Genomic DNA, 26197 nt, shown 5'->3' on the forward strand with positions numbered 1-26197 from the left:
TTTACTTCAGGTGTAAAGAATATTTTATTTCAATACTTCAATATTGAAATCAGCTATCACACATATCCACCGACTGATATTTCATTGTCCATCTCTCAGGAGATATTCAAAGTGAGATTAATTTGATGAAGCATTCTCAGCAAACCTAGAACACTGTAGTTCATCTTCAAATTTAAGTCATAGCCTTTAATAAGTTACTTCCTAGTCATTATTTTATAGTATTTATGAAATAGTGCAATATATCAATGAATTATCATTTAAGAGGCAAATACTCTACAGATTTGGATTTGTCATCCCAATTCCTTGGCATTCAATAATATAAGTATCTTTAGCAGTGTCTTCTTCATCTTCTGATTTCTTCACAATAAATTTAGCCTGAAATCAGAAGAGGAATATATAAGTAATACGAAGAGAGATGGAGGAAAGAGCCCACGACTCCAACTTATGTAGGCAGAGAGTTAATGTCAAGCCCATTTTATTGAAAAACCTACAGAGACACAAAGATCAAATGATTGATGAGAAAGAAACTTAATGGCCTAAAGATAACACATTTCATTGTACAACCATGGTTCTTGTTCAGAGGTATACATACCTGTGAGTTTTGTCCAAATATGTATGCCTGGGCTCCTTCCATACACACTGAATCAGAAAGCTCAGATGTACAGCTTAGGCAAATAACAATTTTGAAACCTCAACTGGTAATTTTAACGTAACTGTATTCCCTACGCCCTAAAATTTTTCTAAAACATTTCTACTTTCATCTTGTCAAGTAACAAATTACCCTTTAATTTCTTTACATTTTTTCTTGCTAATTTAGTTCCCTAAATATATCGTTCAAAAGATCCAGTTCAGAGAAGGTGTGTGGGGAGGAGGGGTGGTGGTGGTGATTAACAGATTCCTTCATCTTTAATGTACTGGGCTTAATATCATATTTTTCACTTAGTAACTAAAGTTGGCTTTGAAATATTTTATCTGTATCATTGTATTTTGCTTTTGTTTTTGTTCTGTTTTTGAGACAGAGTCTTGCTCTGTCACCCAGGCTGCAGTGCAGTGGCATGAACATGGCTCACTGCAGCCTCAACTTCCTGGGTTCAAGAGATCCTCCTGCCTCAGCCTCCAGTGTAGCTGGAACCACAGGCACATGCCACCATGCGTGGCTAATTTTTAATTCTGTTGTAGAGACAGGGTCTCACTTTGTTGCCCAGGCTCAAACTCCTAGGCTGAAGTGATCCTCCTGTGTCAGCTTCCTAAAGTGCTGGGATTACAGGCATGAGTCATTGTGCCTGGCCCATATCACTGTATTTTGAAAACATCATTATTTTTAAAGCAGATGTGATTCATTTTAACAAAACTAAATTTAGAATCAAAACAACTAGCCAAGTGCAGTGGTGCACACCTATAATCCCAGCTATTCTGAGGTGGAAGGATCATTTGAGTTCAGTTCAGGAGGCTGGCCTGGGCAACACAGGAAGACTTCTCACAACTCCCATCAACGTCTTAAAAAAAAAAAAAATCAAAACAATTAAATAGGTTAAGTTTGTGGCAAAAGGATTTCAAATATGCCTAAAATCTTAGGATTCTTGGAAGTACATTTTAGAAACCATCACTCTGGGGCCTTAGTGAATGAACAGTAATGTTCAAAAATTCTTTCACTTTCAGCATTACATGGTAATGTACTGACACAGAGTGGACATTTGAAATTACTGTTGAATGAATAAATGCTGAATTCTGAGCTAGATAACCAAATAATTTAATTAGTAATATATGTATGCATTTATATATTTTTCAAATTACAAGCATTATATAAATATGAAACACAAGTAGCGGCCATGAAAATCATTTCTAGCCTATACATAAACCCACTTAAAACTACAAATATGTAGACCTGAAAAGAGCATAGCAGGCCTATCTAGCTTAAGTCTGATTTTACAGATAACTATTTGCATTGAGACAAAGAAAGATAAGAAACTTGCCCCAAGTCACCCAGTTATAAACAAGAAAGCTGAACAAGATACGAGCTATACACAGGTTCATAGCACTTTCCGTTATGTATACATTTCAAATAACAAGTGTCTACTATATGTAAAGTACTGTAAAAAGTAAAGAATATATAATGAATAAAACCTGATCTCTGCTATTAAGGAGATCAATCTATAAGGAGAGACAGGCAAGTAATAGTTATAAATACAGCATAAGTAGAATAACAAAAAAATAGAGTTAACACTCTTGACATCAAATACAATTTGCCTTTAATTCCCATCAGTCTTTCCTACAATTTAACAAAAACTTATCTGTGTTTCTTCATAACAATTAAAAGTATACATAATTAAGAATCAGGCCGGGCGCGGTGGCTCACGCTTGTAATCCCAGCACTTTGGGAGGCCGAGGCGGGTGGATCATGAGGTCAGGAGATCGAGACCACGGTGAAACCCCGTCTCTACTAAAAATACAAAAAAATAGCCGGGCGTGGTGGCGCGCGCCTGTGGTCCCAGCTACTCGGAGAGGCTGAGGCAGGAGAATGGCATGAACCTGGGAGGCGGAGCTTGCAGTGAGCCAAGATTGCGCCACCGCACTCCAGCCTGGGCGACAGAGCGAGACTCCGTCTCAAAAAAATAAAAAATAAAAAAAAGAATCAACCTGGGCACAGTAGCTCACAGCTGTAATCACGGCACTTTGGGAAGCTGAGGTGGGAGGATCACTTGAGCCCAGGAGTTCAGGACCAGCCTAGGCAACACAGGGAGACCTCGTCTCTCAAAAAAAAAAAAAAAAAAAAAAAAATTAGCAGGGTGTGGTGGTGCACAGCTGCAGTCCTAGCCACTTGATAGGCTGAGGTGAAACGATCACTTGAGCCCAGGAGTTCAGGGCTGCTGTGAGCTATGATACTGCCATTGCAATCCAGCCTGGACAACAGAGCAAGCCCATCTCTAGAAAGAAAAAAAAAAAAAAAGGCCAGGCACAGTGGCTCACGCCTGTAATCCTTGCACTTTGGGAGGCCAAGGCAGGCAGATCGCATGAGGCCAGGAGTTTGAGATCAGCCTAGCCAACATAGTGAAACCCTGTCTCTGCTAAAAAGTACAAAAATTAGCTGGACATGGTGGCACATGCCTGTAATCCCAGCTACTCTGGAGGCTGAGGCATGAGAATCGCTTGAACCTGGGAGGCAGAGGTTGCTGTGAGCCAAGATCGTGCCACTGCACTCCAACCTGGGCTAACAGATCAAGACCCTATCTTAAGGAAAAAAAAAGAAAAGAAAAAGGATCATCATACAAATAGGAGTGGGGCAGCAACAGTGGTTTTGTGTTTGGGACACTTCTGTAATGATTAATTTTTTAAATTAATACATGTTACTTTTGTCATTTTAAAAAATGCTAAGACTAGGGCTGGGCATGCTGGCTCACACCTGTAATCCTAGCACTTTGGGAGATTGAGGTCGGAGGACTGCTTGAGCCCAGGAGTTCAAGACCAGCCTGGGAATGTGGCAAGACTCTATCTCTACAAAACATCAAAAAATTAGCCGGGTGTGGTGGCACACTCCTGTAGCCCCAGCTACTTGGGAGGCTGTGGTGGGGGGATCATTTGAGAGTCCAGGAGGTTTGTGCCACTGCAATCCAGCCTGGGCAACAGTGTGAGACCCTGTCTCAAAAATAATAATAATAAAAATGCTTAAGATTAGCAACTTCCCTAATAAAATTGTTATAAATTTTATATTGCTTTATAAAATTACTTTATAAAGAATAAGCAAAATGGGAAATATGCTACATGTTACTGAAAGAAGCAAGAAATGAAGCTGTATGCATTAACTGCAAAAAATGCAAAGAGAAACAATTTAGGAGAAGAGGAAAACACCTAAATGTCAACAGTAGTTTTACCGGCAAGGGGAAATTATGAGAAGGCTTCTCCCCTCTATTTCCTATAAAGAAATTACATTAGTTTCATGATGAAATATTGTTTCTTTAAATTAACAATCCAGGCCAGGCATGGTGGCTCACACCTATACAGATCACCTGAGCTACAAAGTTTGAGACCAGCCTAAGCAACATGGCAAAACCCCATCTCTACAAAAAACAGAAAAATTAGCCGGGTGTGGTGGCATGTGCCTGTAATCCCAGCTACTTGGGAGGCTGAGGCAGGAGACTCACTTGAGCCTGGGAGGCAGAAGTTGCAGTGAGCCGAGATCATGCCATTGCACTCCAGCCTGGGCAACAGTGCGAGACTCTGTCTCAAAAAAAAAAAAAAAAAAAAAAAAAAGAATCCTGTAGGAAAGGTATGAATATGAGCTCATACAATGATAAATCTTTCTTCATTAAAAACTGTATGTCAACTCTACTAAATTTCAGAGGACGATGAATATTAGAGTTTCAACAAATATTCTATTTTACCAATAGAATCAAGAAAATAAAATGTCTAAAATTTTATATAAATTTTTTTATAGCCAACTATGAATCCCTTGTGATTTGATATCATAGTTCACAACAAAACATCTTTACTTACTCTGTAAGGCAGTACCACACAGCGATTGTAACATGGGCTTTGAAGTGTGCTTTCCCAGGTTTGCTCAAAGCTCAGCTCTGCCACTAAAAATCCATGTGGCCTTGAACAATTTAATGAATCTCTCTGCCTCACTTTACTCATATTTATAATGGGAATAATAATAAATAGCCACCTACGATAGCTATGCTGAGTAGACAGTTTAGATAAATTGCTAAATTAGCTCAGTGCCTGTCACACAGGAAACAGTGATAGCAATTATGATTACAATTAAGTTTCCTATTAAAATTTAACCCAAAATTGGCTAAAATAAAAATCAAAATATCAATTTCCTTTTCTGATAAAATACTCACCTTTGCTATTTGTTCAGCAAAATGTATTGCGGTTTGCGTATGGAGTGTAACTGGTCCTGTTTTTATTCTGGAAACTCCATTGGCTAATGCCATGAAAACAATCAGCTATTTAAAAAAGAACAAAGAAAATCTCACACATTTATTAATATTTGGCGTTATAATTCCACTGCTGCCCATAATAAAAATACTACTAGAAATAAAAATTGCTAAAAAAGAATTTCTATTTCTTTAGGTTTCCAGAAGTACTCAGAAGATGACAGAAAACCTATGTTACCCTAAGTCTGTGAGTAGTACAAAAAGGCTTGGTAGCAGCTCTCAACATAGAATTTTTTAAATTAATATTTACAAGTAAAATACAGAACAGTAATATACTTAGACCAACTATCTCTACAAGTTGGTATATATAATATGATGTTTATTCTACTCTCTAAAATTACATTTTAACAGCTGAATAGACAGACTAATACTGGGACTTTACTGGGAGTTTAAAGTAGACCTGGGCAAGAAGGAAGAGACTAGAAATAACAGAAACTGTCTTAAGAAACAGGTCAAGAAATCTTGAGGGCTTTATTTCTAAATGTGGACACTACTGATTTGGGATTAAGGAGACAAAAGTATGGTAGAAGGGAAAATCTATAAAGATAACAGACCATAAAAACGATATTTGGAAATATTCAGTATCACTTCTCACTGTGAGTGAACATCCTAAGTCTTTTTTGTTTGTTTTTTTGTTTTTTGTTTTTTGACATGGAGTCTTGCTCTGCCGCCCAGGCTGGAGTGCAGTGGTGCATTCTCGGCTCACTGCAAAGCTCTGCCTCCCAGGTTCACGCCATTCTCCTGCCTCAGCCTCCCGAGTAGCTGGGACTACAGGCACCCACCACCACGCCCAGCTAATTTTTTGTACTTTTTCAGTAGAGACGGGGTTTCACCATGTTAGCCAGGATGGTCTCGATCAACTGACCTCGTGATCCGCCCACCTCGGCCTCCCAAAGTGCTAGGATTACAGGCTTGAGCCACCGCACCTGGCAACGTGCTAAGTTTGAGAGGTCTGTGACACCTCCAAGTGGAGGTGTTGACAGGCATAGGGGATATTATGAGTAAGGAGTTAAAGAGAAAGGCCTGGGCTTCGGATATAAATTTGGGAGTTGTCAGCATAAAGACAGTACTTAAGCCATGAGACTGGACAAACTAAGAGACGGAGCAACTACAGAAAAAGAAAACAAGTATAAGCCAAAGTCCAGGGGCTCATCAAAATTTAGAAGTTGGCCAGGCACAGTGGCTCATGGCCCTTAATCTCAAAACTCTGGGAGGCCAAAGTGGGAGGATCACTTGGCTGCCAGAGTTTAGGATTAGCCTGGTCAACATACTGAGACCTCATCTCTATAAAAATTAAAACGAAAAAAAGTTTTAAATTAGCTAGGCATGACAGCATGTGCCTGTAGGCCTAGTTACTTAGGAAGCTGAAGCAGGAGGATCACTTGAGACCAGGAGTTCCAGACCAGCCTGGGCAACATAGCAAGATTCTGTCTCCACCAAAAAAAAAAAAAAAGTTGTTGAGAAGATGAAAACCACAATAAACTAGCAAAGGAGACTAGAATGTATGGCCAGTGGGATAGGAAGATAACAGTATTTCAGAAACCAAGGAAAGAAAATACTTCAAGAAGGAAGGAGTGATCAATTGCACAAAACACTGTAGACAGGTAAAGTAAAATGAGGGCTGAAATTTGAGGAATGCAAATCCTAGAATATTTTTTAAAATTATTGAAGTAGGACTTGCTAATTAGTGTCTGAAAGTCAATTATTTGAATTGATATTCAATCTAATTACCACATATTCAAATCTAACAGGTTAGAGGGTTTTTAACCTAAATGTGTCATTACCTGGTCTTGCAGATACTCATCCACAGTACCACCATGTCTAAGATTTGCTAATAGCATTTCGGCAGCTTCAATTCCAACTTTGTCTGCATTTACACCTTAAGATAAGCACAACATTAAAAAACAAAACAAAACAAAACTAATTACTAAGAGACAAAAAGTTTGATATATCCCAATTAGCATTGGTATACAATTTTTAGGGCTCAAAAACCCACTCAATGCACCTTTTAGAATAAGATCTTTAGTTATTTAATATTCTGAGTGTTTGGGATATGCAAAAGTCTTATACCTTTAAATGTACTAGTGGAGGAAAATATAGGCTTCATTAGTCCTATTTAAAATGTACTAATTTATAAAGCCAGTTTATAAGTTAAGTTATGACCCTATAATGCTATGCCTCAATTTCAAAATTTAAAACTTGCAGCCAGGCATGGTGGCTCATGCCTGTAATCCCAGGACTTTGAGAAGCTAAGGTGGAATAATTGCTCGAGGCCAGGAATTCAAGGCTGGCCTGGGCAACATAGCGAGACGCCATCTACCAAACAAACTCACCTCCCAAATCCCAGAAAAGCATGCGTGTTACAATTAGTCTGCAGGTAATTCCATCAGAATTAAAGAATTTGGCCCAGTGAGGTGGCTCACGCCTGTAATCCCAGTGCTTTGGGAGGCTGAGGCAGATGGATCACTTGAGGTCAGGAGTTTGAGGCCAGCCTGGCCAAAATGGTAAAACCCCATCTCTACTAAAAATACAAAATTTAGCTGGGCATGGTGGTGCATGCCTGTAATCCCAGCTGCTCAGGAGGCTGAGGCAAGAGAATCACTTGAACCTGGGAGGTGGAGGTTGCAGTGAGCTGAGATTGTGCCACTGTACTCCATCCTGGGTGACAGAGCAAGACTCTGTCTAAAAAAAAAAAAAAAAAATTAAAGAATTTTTTTAAAGTCAGGAAATTACATTTTATGTAAAAAAAGAGCATATAACATTATCAGATAAAATATTTTAGAGTTTTATTTCCTCTAAGATTTCAACAGGTATTAACTTATTTTAAATATAAGTCAGAATATTTACCCTCTTGCCCTACTCCCTATCTCTCCATACATATCCCAAATCTTTGGTACAACACTGAATACAAAATAAGTCTGTCAGAAGTAGTAGAATGCCACATTATTATTTTAAGGTATTTACTCTCAACTAAAAAATTCTTGGCTGCAAATGAAAATGTCTTATGAAAAAGTGGTTAGTTTTATTTCTACTTTATATTTGCAAATTTACTTGATTATATGAGATAAAATTTTCCCCAAAGTGGAAATTGTAGAATTTTAACTCTATTTTTCTTTGTTTTTCTTGTTTTTTCTTTTTTTTTTTTTTTTTTTTTAGCGACTAGGTCTCACTATGTTGCCTGGACTGGTCTCGAACTCCTGAACTCAAGTGATCCTCCCGCTTCAGCCTCCCAAAGTGTTAGAATTCCAGGCATGAGCCATCATGCCCAGCAACTCTATTTTTCTTTATAGTAGTCATAATAATATAATAAATTACCCTCTTTATATAATCAATTGGCCAAGTATTTACATGACTGAATGAAATGGTTTGAAACATGTTTTGTGAATCTTGACTTCTTGTTAGCCACTGCCATTTCCTCTTCTAGAAGATGGAGATGATAATAACTATGCTGCAAAATTGTTATAGAAATTAGAGATAATATTTATAAAAGCATCTATTACCTAGACTAGTACATAAAAAGCTATTAATAATAACACAGATTGAGTAACCCTTATCCGAAATCCTTGGGACTAGAAGGTTTCAGATATTGGATTTTTAAAAAATTTTGGAATATTTGGGCCAGGCGTGGTGGCTCATGCCTATAATCCCAGCACTTTGGGAGGCAGAGGAGGGCAGATCACTTGAGATGAAGAATTCGAGACCAGACTGGCCAACATGGTGAAATACCAAAAATACAAAAATTAGCCAGGCATGGTTGTGTGCGATTGTAGTTTTAGCTACTCAGGAGGCTGAGGGACAACAATCTCTTGAACCCGGGAGGCGGAGGTTATGGTGAGCTGAGATCGTGCCACTGCACTCCAGCCTGGGTGACACATGAGATTCTGTCTCAAAATTTAAAAAAAACCAAAAAACGAATATTTGGATATACATAATAAGATAGCTTGGGGATGGGACCCAAGTCTACACATGAAATTCAGCTAAGCACGGTGGCTCATGCCTGTAATCCCAGCATTTTGGGAGGTGGAGGCAGGCAGATAGCTTGAGCATAGGAGTTCAAGACTAGCCTAGCCAACATGGTGAAACTCTGTCTCTACTAAAATAGCCAGGCATGGTGGCGCACACTAATAATTCCAGCTACTCGGGAGTCTGTGGTGGGAAGATCTCTTGAACTCAGGAGGCAGAGGTTGCAGTGAGCCAAGATCGCACCACTCCACTCTAGACTGGGCAAGAGAGTAAGACTCCCATCTCAATAAATAAATAAACAAACATGAAATTCATTAATGTTTCATACATACCTTACACACATAGCTTGAAGGCAACCTTATACAATGTTTTAAATGATTTTTGTGCATAAAACAAAGTTTTGTGGCATATTGCCACTTGAAAAGCTTCTGATTTTGGAATATTTCAGATTTTAGATTTTTGGATTAGGAATGCTGTAGGAGTATTGCATACCCACTATTTATCTACCATGCTAAGTAATAGAAACCAGATCCTTTGCTAAGGAGGCATTTAAAATACGCATATATTAGAGAATTAGAGGATAATTAAGTGCTAACTCTGTGATATAAACTATATGCCCGACAGGAGTTCAGAAAAGTAAGAGATTATATAGGTTCTAGAATAATTTGAGGTTTCATAAAGCATGAAGGACTTAAGTGAGTCCTTGAAAAACAGCTAAAATAAGGATGGAGGATGTAAAGGAAACGGAAAGAACTTCTGGCTTTGTAGTACTAGAAAACAGCAGGTACACTAAAGTTTTCTGCTATGTAGCAAAGAATTCCTCAGGGCCATTCACATTCCTTTCCACCCAGCCACCTTGATAGTAACAGTATGAATGGTTCTACATTACTAACTGCCATTACTAGCAGTCTGTAGCAACTGAACATAATAAACAAAATATGAGAATCTTGCTTATTAGTATTATACACCCCAAAAGCAAAATCTCAATTTCTTCTGAAATCTTAATGCTTTTCTAACTAATTGCCAATCTTCTCACATTTTGGATGTTTTTAAACAAAGCTCTCAAGGACTTGTTTTAGGACATCAGAGAGATGCCATGAGGCCGGCACGGTGGCTCACGCCTGTAATCCCAGCACTTTGGGAGGCAGATCACTTGAGGTCAGGAATTCGAGACCAGCCTGGCCAACATTGTGAAACCCCATCTCTACCAAAAATACAAAAATTAGCCAGGCGTGGTGGCACACAGTTGTAATCCCAGCTACTTGGGAGGCTGCGGTGGGAGGATTGCTTGAATCCAGGAGGCGGAGGTTGCAGTGAGCCGAGATTGCTCCACTGCACTCCAGCCTGGGCGACAAAGCAAGATTCCGTCTCAAAAAAAAAAAAAAAAAACAGAAACAAAAACAGAGAGATGCCCTGAATTACCACATACACTGAGGGAGGGAAGGAAGGTGCTTGCTATAAGTGAGGCAATTCCTATACAAAGGAAATAAAAATTGATTAACTAGAGGCACAATTCATTTCAGCAGATTATTTTGCTCCCATAGAAAAGAATATAACCAACTGTAAGATAAGAGTAATGAAATATCACTCAGATACTCAACAATGGAAAGACAAAACACATTCTGTCAATAATGCAATCACTTAAAGTTGGAAGGAATCCTTCAACATAGATCATGATCATGGTCCAATATCATTTTTCAGATAAGGAAAGCCCAGAGTCACTATGCATGATAATGACAGGACATGGGACTAAAATTTAGGTCTTCTCACTCTCAGTTTAGTGCTATCATAACACACTGCCTCAGTCTAAAACAGCGAGATTTTCTCAGACAAAACAAAATCTCACCTTTTTAAAATAAAATTAAAGAATTTTATTCTAAAATTCTTATATAGTTAGAAGGATTTTGGAGATTCTCCAGGCTAATCTTCTTGCTCAACATATAAGGAAACTAAGATCAAAATGGTTTTAGTAACTGAGACAATGATAAAGACATCACTAGTTACAACTTCCTGCCTCTACCACCTATGGTGGTATTGACAAGCAGCCAATGTTTCTTCTGGTGATAACCCTAAGAAATTAGGATTCAAGGTCTGGTAGTTTTGTTTTATTTTTTGAGACAGGGTCTTGCTCTGTCACCTAGGCTGGAGTACAGTGGCGTGATCTCAGCTCACTGCCACCTACACCTTCTGGGCTCAAGTGATCCTCCCGCCTCCTGCCTCAGCCTTTGGAGTAGCTGGGACTACAAGCACATGCCACCATGCTCAAGTAATTTTTATATTTTTTGTAGAGACAGGGTTTCGCCATTATGCCCAGATTGGTCTTGAACGCTTGGGCTCAAGAGATCTGCTCACCTTGGCCTCCCAAAGTGCTGGGATTACAGGCATAAGCCACCATGCCCGGACCCTAAATCCAGTAATTTTCTAGTTAATTTAAATCAGAAATGAAAGGGGATCTGGATAATGGAGGTCATGACATTCTCTCTGAGATCCTTAATATATAGACAAGCTAGATTGAGAAGACCACAAGTTACTTTTGCATTCGCTAACATCTCATTCAACTGACGTGCATGATAGGAAACAAGGAAGGATACCAGGAGGAGTCAGTCAATCTCAGCAGGCATGTTGCTCTCTCCTCTATTCTCTCCTAACACCCTAAGTCTAAAAATAAGTACTGTGTACTCTACAACTGTTTTATCCAAAAACAACTTCAAAGTACAAGTTGTTTCATGTGACAAAGTGAGAAAAAAATGCTGACAGAACATTAGAAAATTTTTTTCAGGCCTGGTAAAAAAATTCCATGTATTACTGATAAAGTAATGATCCCTTTACAATCAATCTCAACACAGCATATCTAAAATTATCATCTACCCTGGCAAACTAACTCTACCCCCTATATTCACAACAGGTAAATATATCCAGTTACCTAAGCCAGACATCTAGAAGGTCATACTTTAACACTGCCTTTCTCACTTCCCATATCCAACTGGCCACCAAATATTGTCCATTCACCTTTGCAAATACCCTTTTATCAGTATTCACCTCTCTAGCCCAGCATTCCTTGGCACAGGCCCTTACCATTCTGACCTGAATTGTAATAAACTCTTATCTTCCTGCCTCCAATATGGCTTTCTTCTACTTCTTTGAATTTGAATCTTTCAAAAACTCTCATATCATATCCCTCCTTAAAGTTAGCTCTATATTTCAGGATGAAATGTAAGCTCCTAGATATAACCTATAGCCTTTCAGAGTCTGGCCTGTTGATCTTTCTGTTGTCATCTCTCTCCATTCCCCTACCCAGATCTATTATCCACTTGCAGTTGCTCAAACACAGAACACTATTTTTTTGTTGACAGGGTCTCACTCTGTCACCCAGGCTGGAATGCAGTGGTGCAATCATAGCTCACTGCAGCCTTGAACATCTCAGGATCAAGCAATACTCCCGCTTCAGCCTCCTGAGCAGCTGGGACTATAGGTGTGAGCCACCATGTGGGGCTAATTAAAAAAACAAACAAACAAACAAACAAACAAAAAAACAAAGGTTTTTAAGAGATGGGATCTTGCCATGTTGGCCAGGCTGTTGTCAAACTCCTGACTCAAGCAATCATCCTGCTTCAGCCTCCCGAGTAGCTTGGACTAAAGGTGCATGCCACCTCACCCAGAATACTTTTGTATGTCAAATTTCTTTGTCCTTCCTCCTTAGCTCTCACTTTTCTATCCAGCTAACTTCTATTTACCCACAGAACCCAGTGGAGGACCATTAAATGGCAGAAGCCAGACTTGGGGTCAGTCCCCAGAAGGATTCACTTTTCTTCCCCTGTGTTCCTATGGTACCCTGGGGATACCACTGTCATAGAACTAGTCTGTTTCCTCTGCCAGAATAAGCCAGGAGGCAGGAATCATAGCTGTCATTTCTGAATCCCTAGTACATGGTACCTGGCACATTTGGTAACCAGTAATAGAAACAAACTCACACTTCTCCCAATGCCTGCTAAGTACTTATTACTTGTAATATGTCTGCTTCTAGTCTCTGTTTTATATTTGTATTCTCTTTGCTTCTGAAGACTGTTGTAGATAGTGCATGAAGTGGCTCAATATCCACACTGATTCCTCACTGCACCTAATATGTAATTAGTATATGCCAAATACATATTTTAGATCACTATTTCTCAAACTTCAGTATACATTAAAAATACCTGGAAAGTTTGTTAAAATGGATTCCTGGGCCCCATTCCCACGGATTCTAATTCAATACGTCTGAGGTAGGCCCCAAAATCTGTATTTCTAACAAACTCCCAGTTGATGCTGACAAGTTTGCCTGTCTGCCAACCACATTTTGAACAGCACAGTTTTAGACAGAATTCATTTATGTGAGTTCAACTGGAAATGGTGATTTTATTTATTATCTTGATCAGATTTGATACCCAACTAGTTCTAGATTTACCAACCGAGCAAACTGAAGAATTTCTAAACTTTTTTGCATTTGGTAGTAATAATGTGGCTTAACAGCATAGCTAGGGTAAAAATTTGTATTTATTTATTTTGCAAAGACAAAGTCTCACTACATTGCCCAGGATAGTCTTGAACTTCTGGTCTCAGTGATCCTCCCACCTCGGCCTCCCAAAGTGCTAGGATTACAGGTGTGTACCACTGTGCCCAGCTTGGAAAGCATTTTTAAAGATGCTACGAAGTAGGAATAAAGCAATCAATGACCACGCAAACAACTAGAAGTTCACCTAAAAGTGGCCTGGTTGGTAAAAGTAACTTTAAATATTAACAAACACATACATATATGTATCTTCTCTCTCTAATATGCCAAAACTTAAACAAATCTCTCTTTCACAAAAATATTCAAAATTTTGAAATCACCAACCAATGTGATAACTGATGCAGAGAAGAATCATCAATAGATGTTAAAACCACTGGATGAAAGCTGTTATGGGAGCAGGATAATCAGATGGCCTCAAAATATTTTCTGGGATCACTAGTTAATTATAAAGGTAAAAGGAACCTTCATAGCAGACAGATCTGCAGGACACACCTCTTTAACCAAGTGATCACACTCAAACTCACCAATAAAGGAGAAACTAACATCATGTGCCCCCTGCCGTGATACAGTGGAATGTACACAAAATCACCTATGTAGTATTCTTAATAAAAATGTTTAATCTGAATATATCATGAGACAATCAGACAAATTTAAATTGTGGAAAACTCGTGAGAAAATGGCCTGGACTCTTAAAAATGTCAGTATTATGAAATGAACAACAAAAAAAAGGTAACGGGAGGATTCTGTATTAAAAGAGCGACTAAAGAGACTTCAGAAACAAATGCTATGTGCTCCAAAAAAAAAAAAAAAAAAAATCCCACAGCGCTCTAAATAGAATTTTGGAAACAATTCATTATGTATGAAGCTATCTGGTGTGTCAAAATAAAACAGACAAATTCTTCAGGTGTAAAAGTGGTATTAAAATTATGTAGTTATTATTCTTTGAACACATATGCTGCAGTATTCAGGGGTGAGACATGGCACCTGCAACTTATATTGAAATGGCTCAGAAATATACACAACAAACTAAATGCTCATAACTAGTGAATCTAAGAGAAGGTTGTATGGATGACTAGTTGAACTAGTCATTCAACTTTTCCATAGGTTTGAAATTTTCCAAAGTATAAAGGTGGGAGAAAGACTGAAAGTCTGAAAGTGTAATTGACTCTAAAAGAGAATCAATTAACTACATCCTTTTAAACTTTCATCCATCATTCTATAACATTCCAATCCTGATGGATTAAAGAACTCTGCAGTAGCATTGGGAACTATGGCCCCCCTTCATTTATCTTACCTCGTTTACCAAGTGATGATCCAGCAAACAAACAGCCAGTGGAGGTCTCAGCAATAATTCTATGCAAGAAAAAAAGTTATTACTACCTTCGCTATAAATGTTCGAAATTTATGCAAATACAACACAGGAGAACAATGACTATTAAATAGGCAGAACTAAATCTGGGCAGCAAATTGCAAAAGTAAAAATTCTTCATATAGAGTGCCATGATTAACACTGTCTATCTTAATCAGACCAGTAGTATCCTTTACCACTTGACCAGAAGTCGTCACACCAGATTCTAATGCACAGGTTAAGAAATGTCTACCATGCCCCCCAACAAGTTACTATGTCATTAGCACTAAGTGGTACCATTTCACAGGCATACAGTATTATAAAGTGTTTCAGAATTATCTTAAATAAAAAGGTTATTATGCAGAGACTTTGGTATTGTTCTACGGTTTTTAGATAGTATTATCATAAGTAGAGCAAGGATTTACTTTAAACCTTTTAATGGAAATTCTGAATGAGAGGATTTGAAACTTAAATATCCACAAATGGTACTTTTATACTTCCAAAACATCAGTTAAAGAATTTGTACTAATACTTAAATCTATAACTCCTAACTGAATTAACATAATAGTTCTAGTCTGTTTTTTTGGGGTTTTTTTTTTTGAGACAGAGTTTTGCTTTGTCGCCAGGCTGGAGTGCAGTGGTGCGATCTCAGCTCACTACAACCTCCACCTCCCAGGTTCAAGCGATTCTCCTGCCTCAGCCTCCCAAGTAGCTGGGACTACAGGCACACACCACCACACCCAGCTAATTTTTGTATTTTTAGTAGAGACGGAGTTTCACCATGTTGGCCAGGATGATCTTGATCTCTTGACCTTGTGATCTGCCCGCCTCAGCCTCCCAAAGTGCTGGGATTACAGGCGTAAGCCACCACGCCTGGCCTCTAGTCTGGTTTTAAAAAGCTCTTTGCTATATTTATTTGTGAATTGATTTCACATTTGAAGTATTTTATGCAACTGGAAATATTCTCATAGGACTAGCTTTAAAGCCTAACTTCTGATTAAACATTTAAGTTCACTATATAAGGGAAAGGGATCTTACAATGTAATGAAAGGCAAGCCATCCTCAGAAAAAATTTGGAATAATTGTCTTAATTTATCATACTGGTGTTTTTGGTAGGAATGTCCTTAAAAATATAAATTGAGGCTGGGCGTGGTGGCTCATGCCTCCACACTTTGGGAGGCATGGGATCTTGCCATGTTGGCCAGGCTGTTGTCAAACTCCTGACTCAAGCAATCATCCTGTTTCAGCCTCCCGAGTAGCTTGGACTAAAGCTGCATGCCACCTCACCCAGAATACTTTTGTATGTCAAATTTCTTTGTCCTTCCTCCTTAGCTCTCACTTTTCTATCCAGCTAACTTCTATTTACCCACAGAACCCACTGGAGGACCAGTGGGATTAGTGCTCCTAATCCCAGCACTTTGGGAGGCTGAGGCAGGCAGATCACAAGGTCAGGAGATCAAGACTATCCTGGCTAACACGGTGAAATCCCGTCTCTACTAAAAATACAAAACATTAGCCGGGCGTGGTGGTGGGTGCCTGTAGTCCCAGCTACTCAAGAGGCTGAGGCAGAAGAATGGCATGAACCCAGGAGGCGGAGCTTGTGGTGAGCCAAGACTGCACCATGGCACTCCAGCCTGGACGACAGAGCAAGACTCTGCCTCAATAAATAAATAAATAAATAAATACTTCTTAAAACTATAAACTTAAGCAAGAAACCCTACAAATCTTTAATTTAATTAGATAACTATTTTAGGGCTCTCAACTAATGTGTAGGAAAAAGTATTGTCTCACATTATTCCATTTCCATTGCCAAATGCTTGGTCTTTAGGTTCTTGAACAGGCTGGATGTTAACATACAAATCCCGGATCTCCTTTCTGATGCATCTAACTGCTGCCGCTGCCATGTCTTTTGCTACCTATTTTAGCAAGACAGAAAAATAGAATAAAACAATTACTGATTATTTGGAAAATTGTTTTCAAGACTTCAAAGACACATAAAATAACTGGTAGTTTTTACATGCATTATTTAATAACTTGATTTTCAAGAGAGCACTGAATTTTTAAAAATGCTTATGTAAATTAACTTTATTTTTGTTAATTAAAGTATCCATTAATATATATATATTTCATCTTTTATTTTAGGTTCAGGAGGTACACGTGCAGGTTTGTTACATGGGTAAATTACATGTCGCTGAGATCTGGTATATGAATGATCCCATCACCTAGGTAGTGAACACAGTACCTGATAGTGTTTCAACCCTTAGCCCCCTTCCACCCTTCTCCCGTTAGCAGTCCCCAGTGTTCCCATCTTTACATCCACGTGTATTCAATGCGTAGCTTCCACTTATGAGAACATGTGGTATTTGGTTTTCTGTTCCTACATTAATTTGCTTACAATAATGGCCTCCAGCTGCAGCCATATTGCCACAAAGGACATTATTTCTTTCTTTAAAAAAATGTTAAGTTCTCTCAATAATTTCAAAATTTAGTTGACATAATACTTATCAAGACACACATATATTTTATTTCTAAGAACATCTAGACAACTTACTTTAAATGGCAAAACACCAGCAACGAAAGCTCTTCCATATATCTTAGTCACACAGCCACGGTCAGTTAAATTTATAGGGTTCAATTGTTTAACTGGTGACATTCGAACAATCACTTCACCACCCCCTTTTGGGTAATATCCCCTATGAAAAGTATAACAAATGCCCACATAAACTGATTGCATGACAAAAACAAAGCTCTATATTACAATAAAATGACATGTCAATGATATCCAAACATGTAATCCATGGAAAGGTCTACATATTTTAGGTCTGTATTTTGTAAAATTTTATACATTAAAAAACAAAATTTTGTCTGTACCATACAATGTGGTAGCCTTGAGATATGTGAAACTATTAAAATTAAATAAAATTTAAAAATCAGCTCCCCAGCTGCACTAGCCACATTTTAAGTGCTCAATAGTCACATTTGGCTAGTGACTACCATATTGGACAGCATAGATATGGAACATTTACCCCAATGCAGAAAGTTCTATTTGACAGTGCTGTTGTGGAATATAAGCTCCTTGAGGGCTAGACTTACCTATGTTGTTCCTGCTATTTTCCTGTGCCTAAAACAATGTCTGGCACATGGTAGGTACTCAAATAAATATATGATGAATATTTAAGTAGCAAAACACTTAAAAAGCTTTAATTCAATTAATTGGTGTCATTTGTTCTACAGCAGATGGTGAGAAGACAGGACTCCTCCCCTCAAAAAGCTCACCATCTGGTAGGGAGATGGCTCCACACACTATCTACTAGAATACAGGTCAGGCTATAAGAAAGGCTACAACATAGGTGCAAATATGAATTCTGATTGAGGCACAATCACAGTTCATAAAGAATTGTAAGTTTCATGTTGAAAAAAACATAGGATTTCTAACTTTTGGGAGAGCAGGGGAAGAATAACATGAAGACACAAAAGTCCAAAGGCACAAAGCATATTTAAGGAATAACAAGCAAACATATTGTTAGAATACATAACACGTTGAAAGGAGGAGAGGGACGAAGAAGTTAGAAAAGTTAGGGCAAGACTTCGAAGCACTTAAATGCCATACCAAGAAATATGGCCTAGTGATTGTGTGGCAGAAGGGAAGCCTTAAAGAGAAATAACCTGAATGCCCAATGTGTTTCTTAGGAAAACAATTCTGATCACATTGTGGAAGAGAATTCCTTTTATGACTCCTTAGTGTCTAGTCCAGTTGTCTACACACAGTGAGCACTTAAGCTGTGCTGGGGCATGAAATAACACTAGATATGAGGGTACCTCAGTGTGAAAATTCCCTTGAAAATATTTTCCCTAGAAATAAATAACCATCATGTGTAGCTGCCCTCAAGTCCCCATGCCCCTGCTGTTCATTATTTTTAAGCCACAAAGTACAATTACTTCTTACAAGAGATGCAATGTATTAAGTGGGTACCAGAAAGACAGTTCTCTAAGAGTCTAACTTGTCCACTATTTTTAGCATAAGTAATAGATCCTAACATTTAAGAAATAAGCAACTTACCTTGTTTTAATGTCACAATTAAATATGAAACCAAATTTTTCAACAATTGGCTTGAAGACCTGAAAAAAATCAGTTTTTATCATTAGGTTAATCAGCAATATTCACTAATTTAACAAGTGTATTTATTAAACAAAAGTACTTTGCTGGCTAGTAATTGGGTGCTATAGGTAAACGGTGTTATAAGAATATGTAGGCTGGTTCCATTTTTTCAAATAAAAAAACTGATATGTAGCTAAATTTAAAAGTTTGACATTTATTTAATCAGAGCTGTGCAAGTCTATCTAACAAAAAAAATTGGAACTTAGGATACTTGATATCAGTGGTTATTCTACTACAAAGGCCAATACTTCCTAACGCATCTCAATATAGTACATTTAAGAAATGAGGGGGTATTGGTGAAGAGCATTCCATTCTGTCATCTCAATTTTTTATACAGTTGAAATCGCATTCCACAGACAATGCTTTAACATTATAAACATAAGCATTTTCCTGACATCATAAAATTATTCCTAAACAAAATCTGAATGACTCCATGGCATCCTGGCCCAATTTACTTAACGGTTCTCCAAGTTTTCACTATTAGATAATGATATATCTTATATAATGATAATTACAGTATATAATGCTCTGTTCAAATACCTTTAACATTTATCTTTAGCTGCATTTTGCAATATTGAATTAGAGTAATTTCCTTGAAGTCAAATTACTAGGTAAGGAGAGATTAATTTTTATTACACATCCCATCGAACTGACTTTAAAAAGATTATACCATCTATTAGAATGGCAATATTTCAGAGAAAGATGGTGTTTAAGCCTGATGTCTAAGGCAACTCTTTGAGATCTACTCTAGATATTTACTTATCTCTGGGTTGTCTCCTATGTATCCAGGAGGTATACACGTTATTAACCTTGTTTTGTGTTTTTTTTTTTAAAGGCAGAAAAAGCTTAACAAATAAAAACCTGAAAATATCAAGTGCTAGGATGGATACAGAACAGCCGGAACCCTCTATTTGATATTTATTTTTATTTTAGAGATGGGGTCTTGCTATGTTACCCAGGCTAGACTCCAGCTTAAGCTCAAGAGATCCTCCCACCTCAGCCTACCAAGTATTAAATAGCTGGGACTATAGGCACACACCACTGTGCCCACTTCAGCTGGAACTCTCATATAGTACGGGTAATAATGCAAAATGTAGCCACTTTGGAAGCTAAAATAACCTGGCTATGTATTATAAAGTTAGACATTTGCTTATTATAACAACCCAGCAAGTATTTTCCCAAGAGAAATGAAAATGTACAATCACACAAAAACTTGTATATGAATGTTAACAATAACTTAATTTGTAATTGCCAAAATCTGGAAACACTCAAATGTCCTTCAATAGATGAACGGATATACAAACTGGTACATCCATATACGAGAATACAACTCAAGTTTTCATTGCAGATACAAGCAACACGGATGAATCTCAAATGTATTATGGAGAGCAAAAAACCCAGACTCAAAGCCTACGTACAGTATTATTCCTTATATGACATTCTGAACAAAAGGCAAACTATCATGGAAAACAGATCAGCAGTTGCCAGGGGCTGAGGCTCAGGACTGATTACAAAAATGTATAAGGGAATTTTTTAGAGTAATGGAACTATTCTATGTCTTGATTGTGGTAGATGGTCCATAACTGTGAATCACGTCATTGTCAAAAATCACAGAACTGCATGTTAAAAAGGGTGGATTCAATTGAAAATTACACTTTAACAAATCTGGAAGAAAAAAAGATTATAGCACTTTTCTCTCCCACTAGTTATATGAGCATGCCAGTATTTTTTAAATCATTTTTTAAATGTTTGATCCTAGAATGGAAGGGGCTTAATGGAAAAAAAAAGTTTGAGTTTTCCTCCAAATCATAATCCTTGTATTTATAAAATAACACATCACAATTGATATAATTTATATCATACTCGAGCTGTTTTTTGTTTTTTTAAAGACAGCATCTTGCTTTATCACCCAGGAGGGAGTGCCAACATAGCTCACTGCAAACTCGACCTCCCAGGCTCAAGTGATCCTCCCACCTCAGCCTGCTGAGTAGCTTGGACAGGTGTGCACCACCATGCCTGGCTAATTTTTCTGTGTGTGTGGTGTTTTTTGTTTTTTATTTATATTTTTTTCTGTAGAGATGGGATTTCACCATGTTGCCCAGGCTGGTCTTGAACTCCTGAGCTCAAGTGATCTGCCTACCTCAGCCTCCCAGAGTGCTAGGATTACAGGTGTGAGCAACCACACCAGGCCCTACACTTGAGTTTTTTTTATTTAAATTCACTATAAACACTATTCTAAGATATAACAACAAACTTAAAGTAAACATGATTCCCCACTCCCTACTGCAATAGACACATTTGGGAGGCTGAGATGGGAGGATCCTTTGAGCTCAGGAGTTCAAGACCAGCCTAGGCAACACAGTGAGGCATCGACTCTACAAAAAATTTTTAAAAAATTGGCTGGGTGTGTGCCTGTAGTCCCAGCTACTCAGGAGGCCAAGACAGGAGGATTGTCGGAGCTCAGGAGGTTGAGTCTGCAGTGAGCTGTGATCATGCAACTGTACTCCAGCCTTGGCAACAGCACTGTCTCAAAAAAAAAAAAAAAAAAAAAAAAAGAAAGAAAAGACAGAAAAGATACCATGAAGAGATAAACAAGAAAGTCACAAAAAAACACTCAGGATATATTTAGAGAATGGAAACTCAGAAGCATGTATGAGATCATCTTAGTTTGTCAACAACAAAAGCCCTTACCATCACTGTATAATCGATCTGTGGTGCCATTTCGGCATTAGTTCCACCTTTCAAATGAAGTTCTGATGGAGAAGCAGCAAAGAGAACACACGGCATTGAGACCTGCATCAAGAGGCACACACTCCTACAGAGAAGGCAGAAGGGGCTTATTTTCATTTTCTTTTCTGCATTTTTTTTTCAAACTCTTAAATAAGCTATATTCTTGTTCATCACTACCAACTAAAGCACAGACAACTGTGAAGGCAGGTATATGCCATTGAGTTTCTAGTTAAAAAACATTTTAGTGTCTGAATAGTAAAATCCTGAATTTTAAAGAAAAACAGATTTCACCATAGAAAAAAATAGCTTTAAATGATAACCAAACCTGGGTCTGAATCTTCAACTAAACACATTAGCTATGTGACCTTGGGTAAGTTCTGATACTTTTCCTTATATTACAAAAAAAAGTAAAAAAGAAAAAAAATTAAAAATAAAACCTACTTCAAAAGTTTTACAAAAGAATTCTTGAAACTAGCAGTTTATGAAAATGCTTTCAAAATAGTCAAGGTCTGGATTGATTATATATGAGTAGTTACCATATAACAAGGTACTGTTCCAGCTATAAAGTTAAGATATAGTTCCTGTCATTGTGGAGTTCATGGTATGATAGAATAATATTTTACACAGCCATAAAAGAGAATGAGTTCATGTCCTTTGCAGGGACATGGATGAAGCTGGAAGCCATCATTCTCAGTAAACTAACACAGGAACAGAAAAGCAAACGTTGCATGTTCTCACTCATAAGTGGGAGTTGAACAATGAGAACACATGGGCACAGGGAGGGGAACATCACACACCGGGGCTTGTAGGGGGGTGGGTAGTAAGGGGAGGGAGAGCACTAGGACAAATACCTAATGCATGCAGGGCTTAAAACCTAGGTGGACCAGTTGATGGGTGCAGCAAACCACTATGGCACATGTGTACATATGTGACAAACCTATACATTCTGCACATGTATCCAGAACTTAAAGTATAATAAATAAAATATTTTAATAATTTTAATAATTATTAATTTTAATAATAACAAACACTCACAGCTTGGCCGGGCGTGGTGGCTCATGCCTGTATCCCAGCACTTTGGGAGACAGAGGTGGGATGATCACTTGAGCCCAGAAGTTCAAAACCAATCTGGGCAACACAGTGAGACTTCATCTCTACAAAAAATTTAAAAATTAACCAGGGATTGTGGCGCACACCTGTAGTCTCAGCACTTTGGGAGGATCGCCTGAGCCCAAGAGGTCAAGGCTACAGTGAGCCATGATCATGCCACTCCAGCCTGGGAGACAAAAAAAAAAAGACTGATAGCTAAATATTTCACATGGAAAGTTTTAGTGAAGTAATCCTTGCTTTACTTGCCTGTTTGGTCCTTATAGTCGAATAATGTGAGAAATCACAAGAAATATTTATGTAACATGATGAATTTTATAAAGTGAAACATTTGGCCATTTTCTTTTTTTTTTTTTTGAGACAGGGGCTCCTTCCATCACCCAGGCTGGAGTGCAGTGGCACCATCTCGGTTCACTGCACCTTCCACCTCCGAGGCTCAAGCCTCAGCTTCTCGAGTAGATGGGACTACTAGCATGTACCACCATGCCCAGCTAATTTTTATATATATATACATGACGGGGTTTTGCCACGTTGCCCAGGCTGGTCTCAAATTTGTGAGCTCAAGCGATCCACCCACCTCGGCCTCCCAAAGTGCTGGGACTACAGGCGTGAGCCACCGCACCTGGCCTGGTTGTTTTCTAAATGAGCCATTATCTCCCTTCTCCAAAGTTAAGTGAAAGCAATCACATTCATAAGTAGTTTGAAAGGGAATTTGACATAGCCTCCTAGCTACTAAAAGACAGATCTTTATTTAACTCACTTACACAATGATGCTTAAGTATTGAACTGGGAAGTCTCTATCAGTAATAATGAATTTCATTAATTCAATAAATATTTATTGGACAGGTGTGGTGGCTCACACTTATCCAAAAACTTTGGGAGGCCAACGTGGGTGGATTGCTTGAGCTCAGGAATTCAAGACCAGCTGAAAAATATGGCGAAACCTTGTCTCTTCAAAAAATACAAAAATTAGCTGGGCATGGTGGTGTGTGCCTATGGTCCCAGCTACTCAGGAGGCTGAGGTGGGAGGACCTGTTGGGCCCAGGAGTTACAGCTTACAGTGATCAGTGATTGAACCACTGCACCCCAGCCTGGGCAAGACGGATACCTTGTTTCAAAAAAATAAAACATAAAAGTAGGGAAACAAGCTCATAGACGTTAAGCAACTTGCCCAGAAAGTGGCAAAACCTGGACTTAAATCCAGGTTACTTAAATGGAATGTTAAGTGATACATACCCTGCTGTCTTGGTATCTGCTGTGTGGATTCCACCTTTGATCTTCTCTGGTGTAAAGGTTATTTCTGTTGAGCCAATTTCTGCCCCCTCTAGTTGCCCATCACACAAATCTCGAATCATTTCCAGTCCAGATAAATGTTGAGGCCTTCAGGTCATAATACTGCATCAAAACGTGTGCATTCAGACTGCCTATATCCCCACATTTTATGACAAATTTACAAAACTGCAATGGCAAGAAAACAGCAAGGTCTAACCACAGTAAGTGCCACATCTTCAGTGTCAGCTTCCTTTTGGGTTTTTATGCACCTAGACTACCTGCTAGTATGTATCATTTTAACGCTTCCTTGCAGACCAGTTATTTCTGACTATAAATACATACCCTGATATATTGCTGCAAATTAGAAGTGTGCAAAAGAAGAAAACTAATACTTATTTCAGCGCCACCAGTCTCACTTGCACTTGACTGAATAATCTATGGTGCCTGTATGGGCTGAACTATGTTCCCCCTAAATTCATATGCTGAGACTGTAACCCTCCGTATTTCAGAATGTGACTATATTTGGAGATAGAGCCTTTAAAATGATAATTAAGTTAAAATGAGGCCACCATACAATCTTACTGGTGTCCTTATAAAAAAAAAAAAAAAATCTAGAACATACAGAGACGCTAGGGGCAAGGTGCACAGAGGAACCACCGTGTGAAGAGGCAAAAAGACAGGCCTGGAGCAGATCCCTTTCTCATGGCTCTCAGAGGAAACCAACCTTGTCAGGACCTTGATCTTGGACTTCCAGCCTCCAGAACTGTGAGGAAATAAATTTCTGTTGTTTAAGCTCCACTCCGTGCGTGGCATTTTGTTATGGCAGCCTTAGCAAACCAACACAACACCTACAGCCTAATGAATTGGATTCCCCTGTTGGTGAACTGGAGGGCTGCAAACGACTATGACAAAGGCAATTAACATTAACATACATCAGTAATTGCCTTTTGGTAATTTCAAAACTGTAGACAAAAGACTGAGATCGCTGATTTATTAAAATGTAATAAATACAGAATACATACAAAGCAATCGGTGTGGCTTCAAACCTGGGTCCTCTTCTAACAGGTGCATGTACCTGAAACTCAACTAGTGGCATGCCCAGCTACCCAGACAGAAGAAATAAGGTCAAATGTCAAGGTGTTTCCCTCTCCACAACAGATAATTCTGGTCATAACAGCTCTCTGGAGGTATGAATGAAAGCTGAGATAACACATCTCAGGATCCTTTCCTGTTTTATGATTCTAAAACTGGCAGCAGCACCAGAATGCACTGGTTAAAAAACAGGGTTTCCTCTAGCCTCACAAGCATTTCTGCCCTATCTATCTTGCCAGCTCATACGTGCTATTCGGATATTTGGAATGCCTGGTGAGGTGGGAAAACATTTTAACAGCTAGCTCTTTAGCAAATGAGACTATTTAGCCAAATAGAGAAAACTCGAGACCATTTCTAAACTCACCCCTCGAGGCTTTCAGAACCTTACAACCCAGGCCACCGCCCAGGCAGAGCGTCCCCGCCCTGGATCGCCCATACCTGCGTCTGGGACCTTCTGGGTTCCCCCACTTGGACTCCGGATGCCCCAGCCCGGCAGCCCGACCCCCCCGATCCCCCAACTTCACGGCCCAACTCCCCCTCCAGCCAGATTTACCTCAGGCCTGGCGTGCTCCGGCCGGCTCGGATCTTCTGCACCCGCAAGGGGAGGCCTAGGAGACAGCTCAAGGCCGTAGAGACTCTCAGGATCTGGCCGCCCTGCAAAGCATGTGGTACAGGGAGAAGAGACGTAAGCACACCGGTGGTGAGAGCTCCCCTCCTTAGTCTGGCTGCAGCCCCGGCAGCTTCGCTCTGTACTCACCCCTTCCATGATGCTGCCATCGACCTCCACCCGCGGCCCCGCCATGGGGGGCACCCTGGGGCCCAGCCCGCAGCGACAAAGCCTCCGCCGGAGCGGGAGAAAGAAGAGACGTTGGCTCCCGCCCAGTAGTTCAGAAACCTCGGTTCACGCCTGGGGCTGCAGGGGCCTGGCGAGAAAGCGGAAGCAGCAACGCCTCTCGGGACACTGCAGTCAGCAGAAACTAACCCCCCGGTTCGCCCAGGTCGGCAGCCAGTGCGCATGCGCGTAGCGTGGCTTAAAGGAGCCG

General features: G+C 39.1%; 1 protein-coding gene across 3 annotated transcripts; it reads right to left on the reverse strand.

The window, feature by feature from the left end:
* Window positions 1-26175, reverse strand: RTCA (RNA 3'-terminal phosphate cyclase). 3 transcript variants are annotated; one of them, XM_003260114.2, is made up of 11 exons: window positions 25912-26175; window positions 25708-25808; window positions 24027-24170; window positions 21645-21768; window positions 18855-18913; window positions 17346-17487; window positions 16586-16710; window positions 14741-14799; window positions 6722-6816; window positions 4842-4946; window positions 1-375 (listed from the first exon to the last, which is right to left on the reverse strand). In XM_003260114.2, the coding sequence occupies exons 1-11, from the start codon at window positions 25954-25956 to the stop codon at window positions 274-276; spliced, it is 1101 nt and encodes a 366-aa protein (XP_003260162.1). In that variant the 5' UTR covers window positions 25957-26175; the 3' UTR covers window positions 1-273. The 3 variants fall into 3 exon arrangements, with proteins under 3 accessions (XP_003260162.1, XP_030680860.1, XP_030680861.1); XM_030825000.1 differs by having other exon boundaries at window positions 24027-24185; window positions 25912-26150; XM_030825001.1 differs by having other exon boundaries at window positions 24027-24248; window positions 25912-26144.
* Between the last annotated feature and the right edge of the window lie 22 nt (window positions 26176-26197).

This window comes from Nomascus leucogenys, chromosome 12, assembly GCF_006542625.1.
Source record: "Nomascus leucogenys isolate Asia chromosome 12, Asia_NLE_v1, whole genome shotgun sequence".
Classification (NCBI taxonomy): domain Eukaryota; kingdom Metazoa; phylum Chordata; class Mammalia; order Primates; family Hylobatidae; genus Nomascus; species Nomascus leucogenys.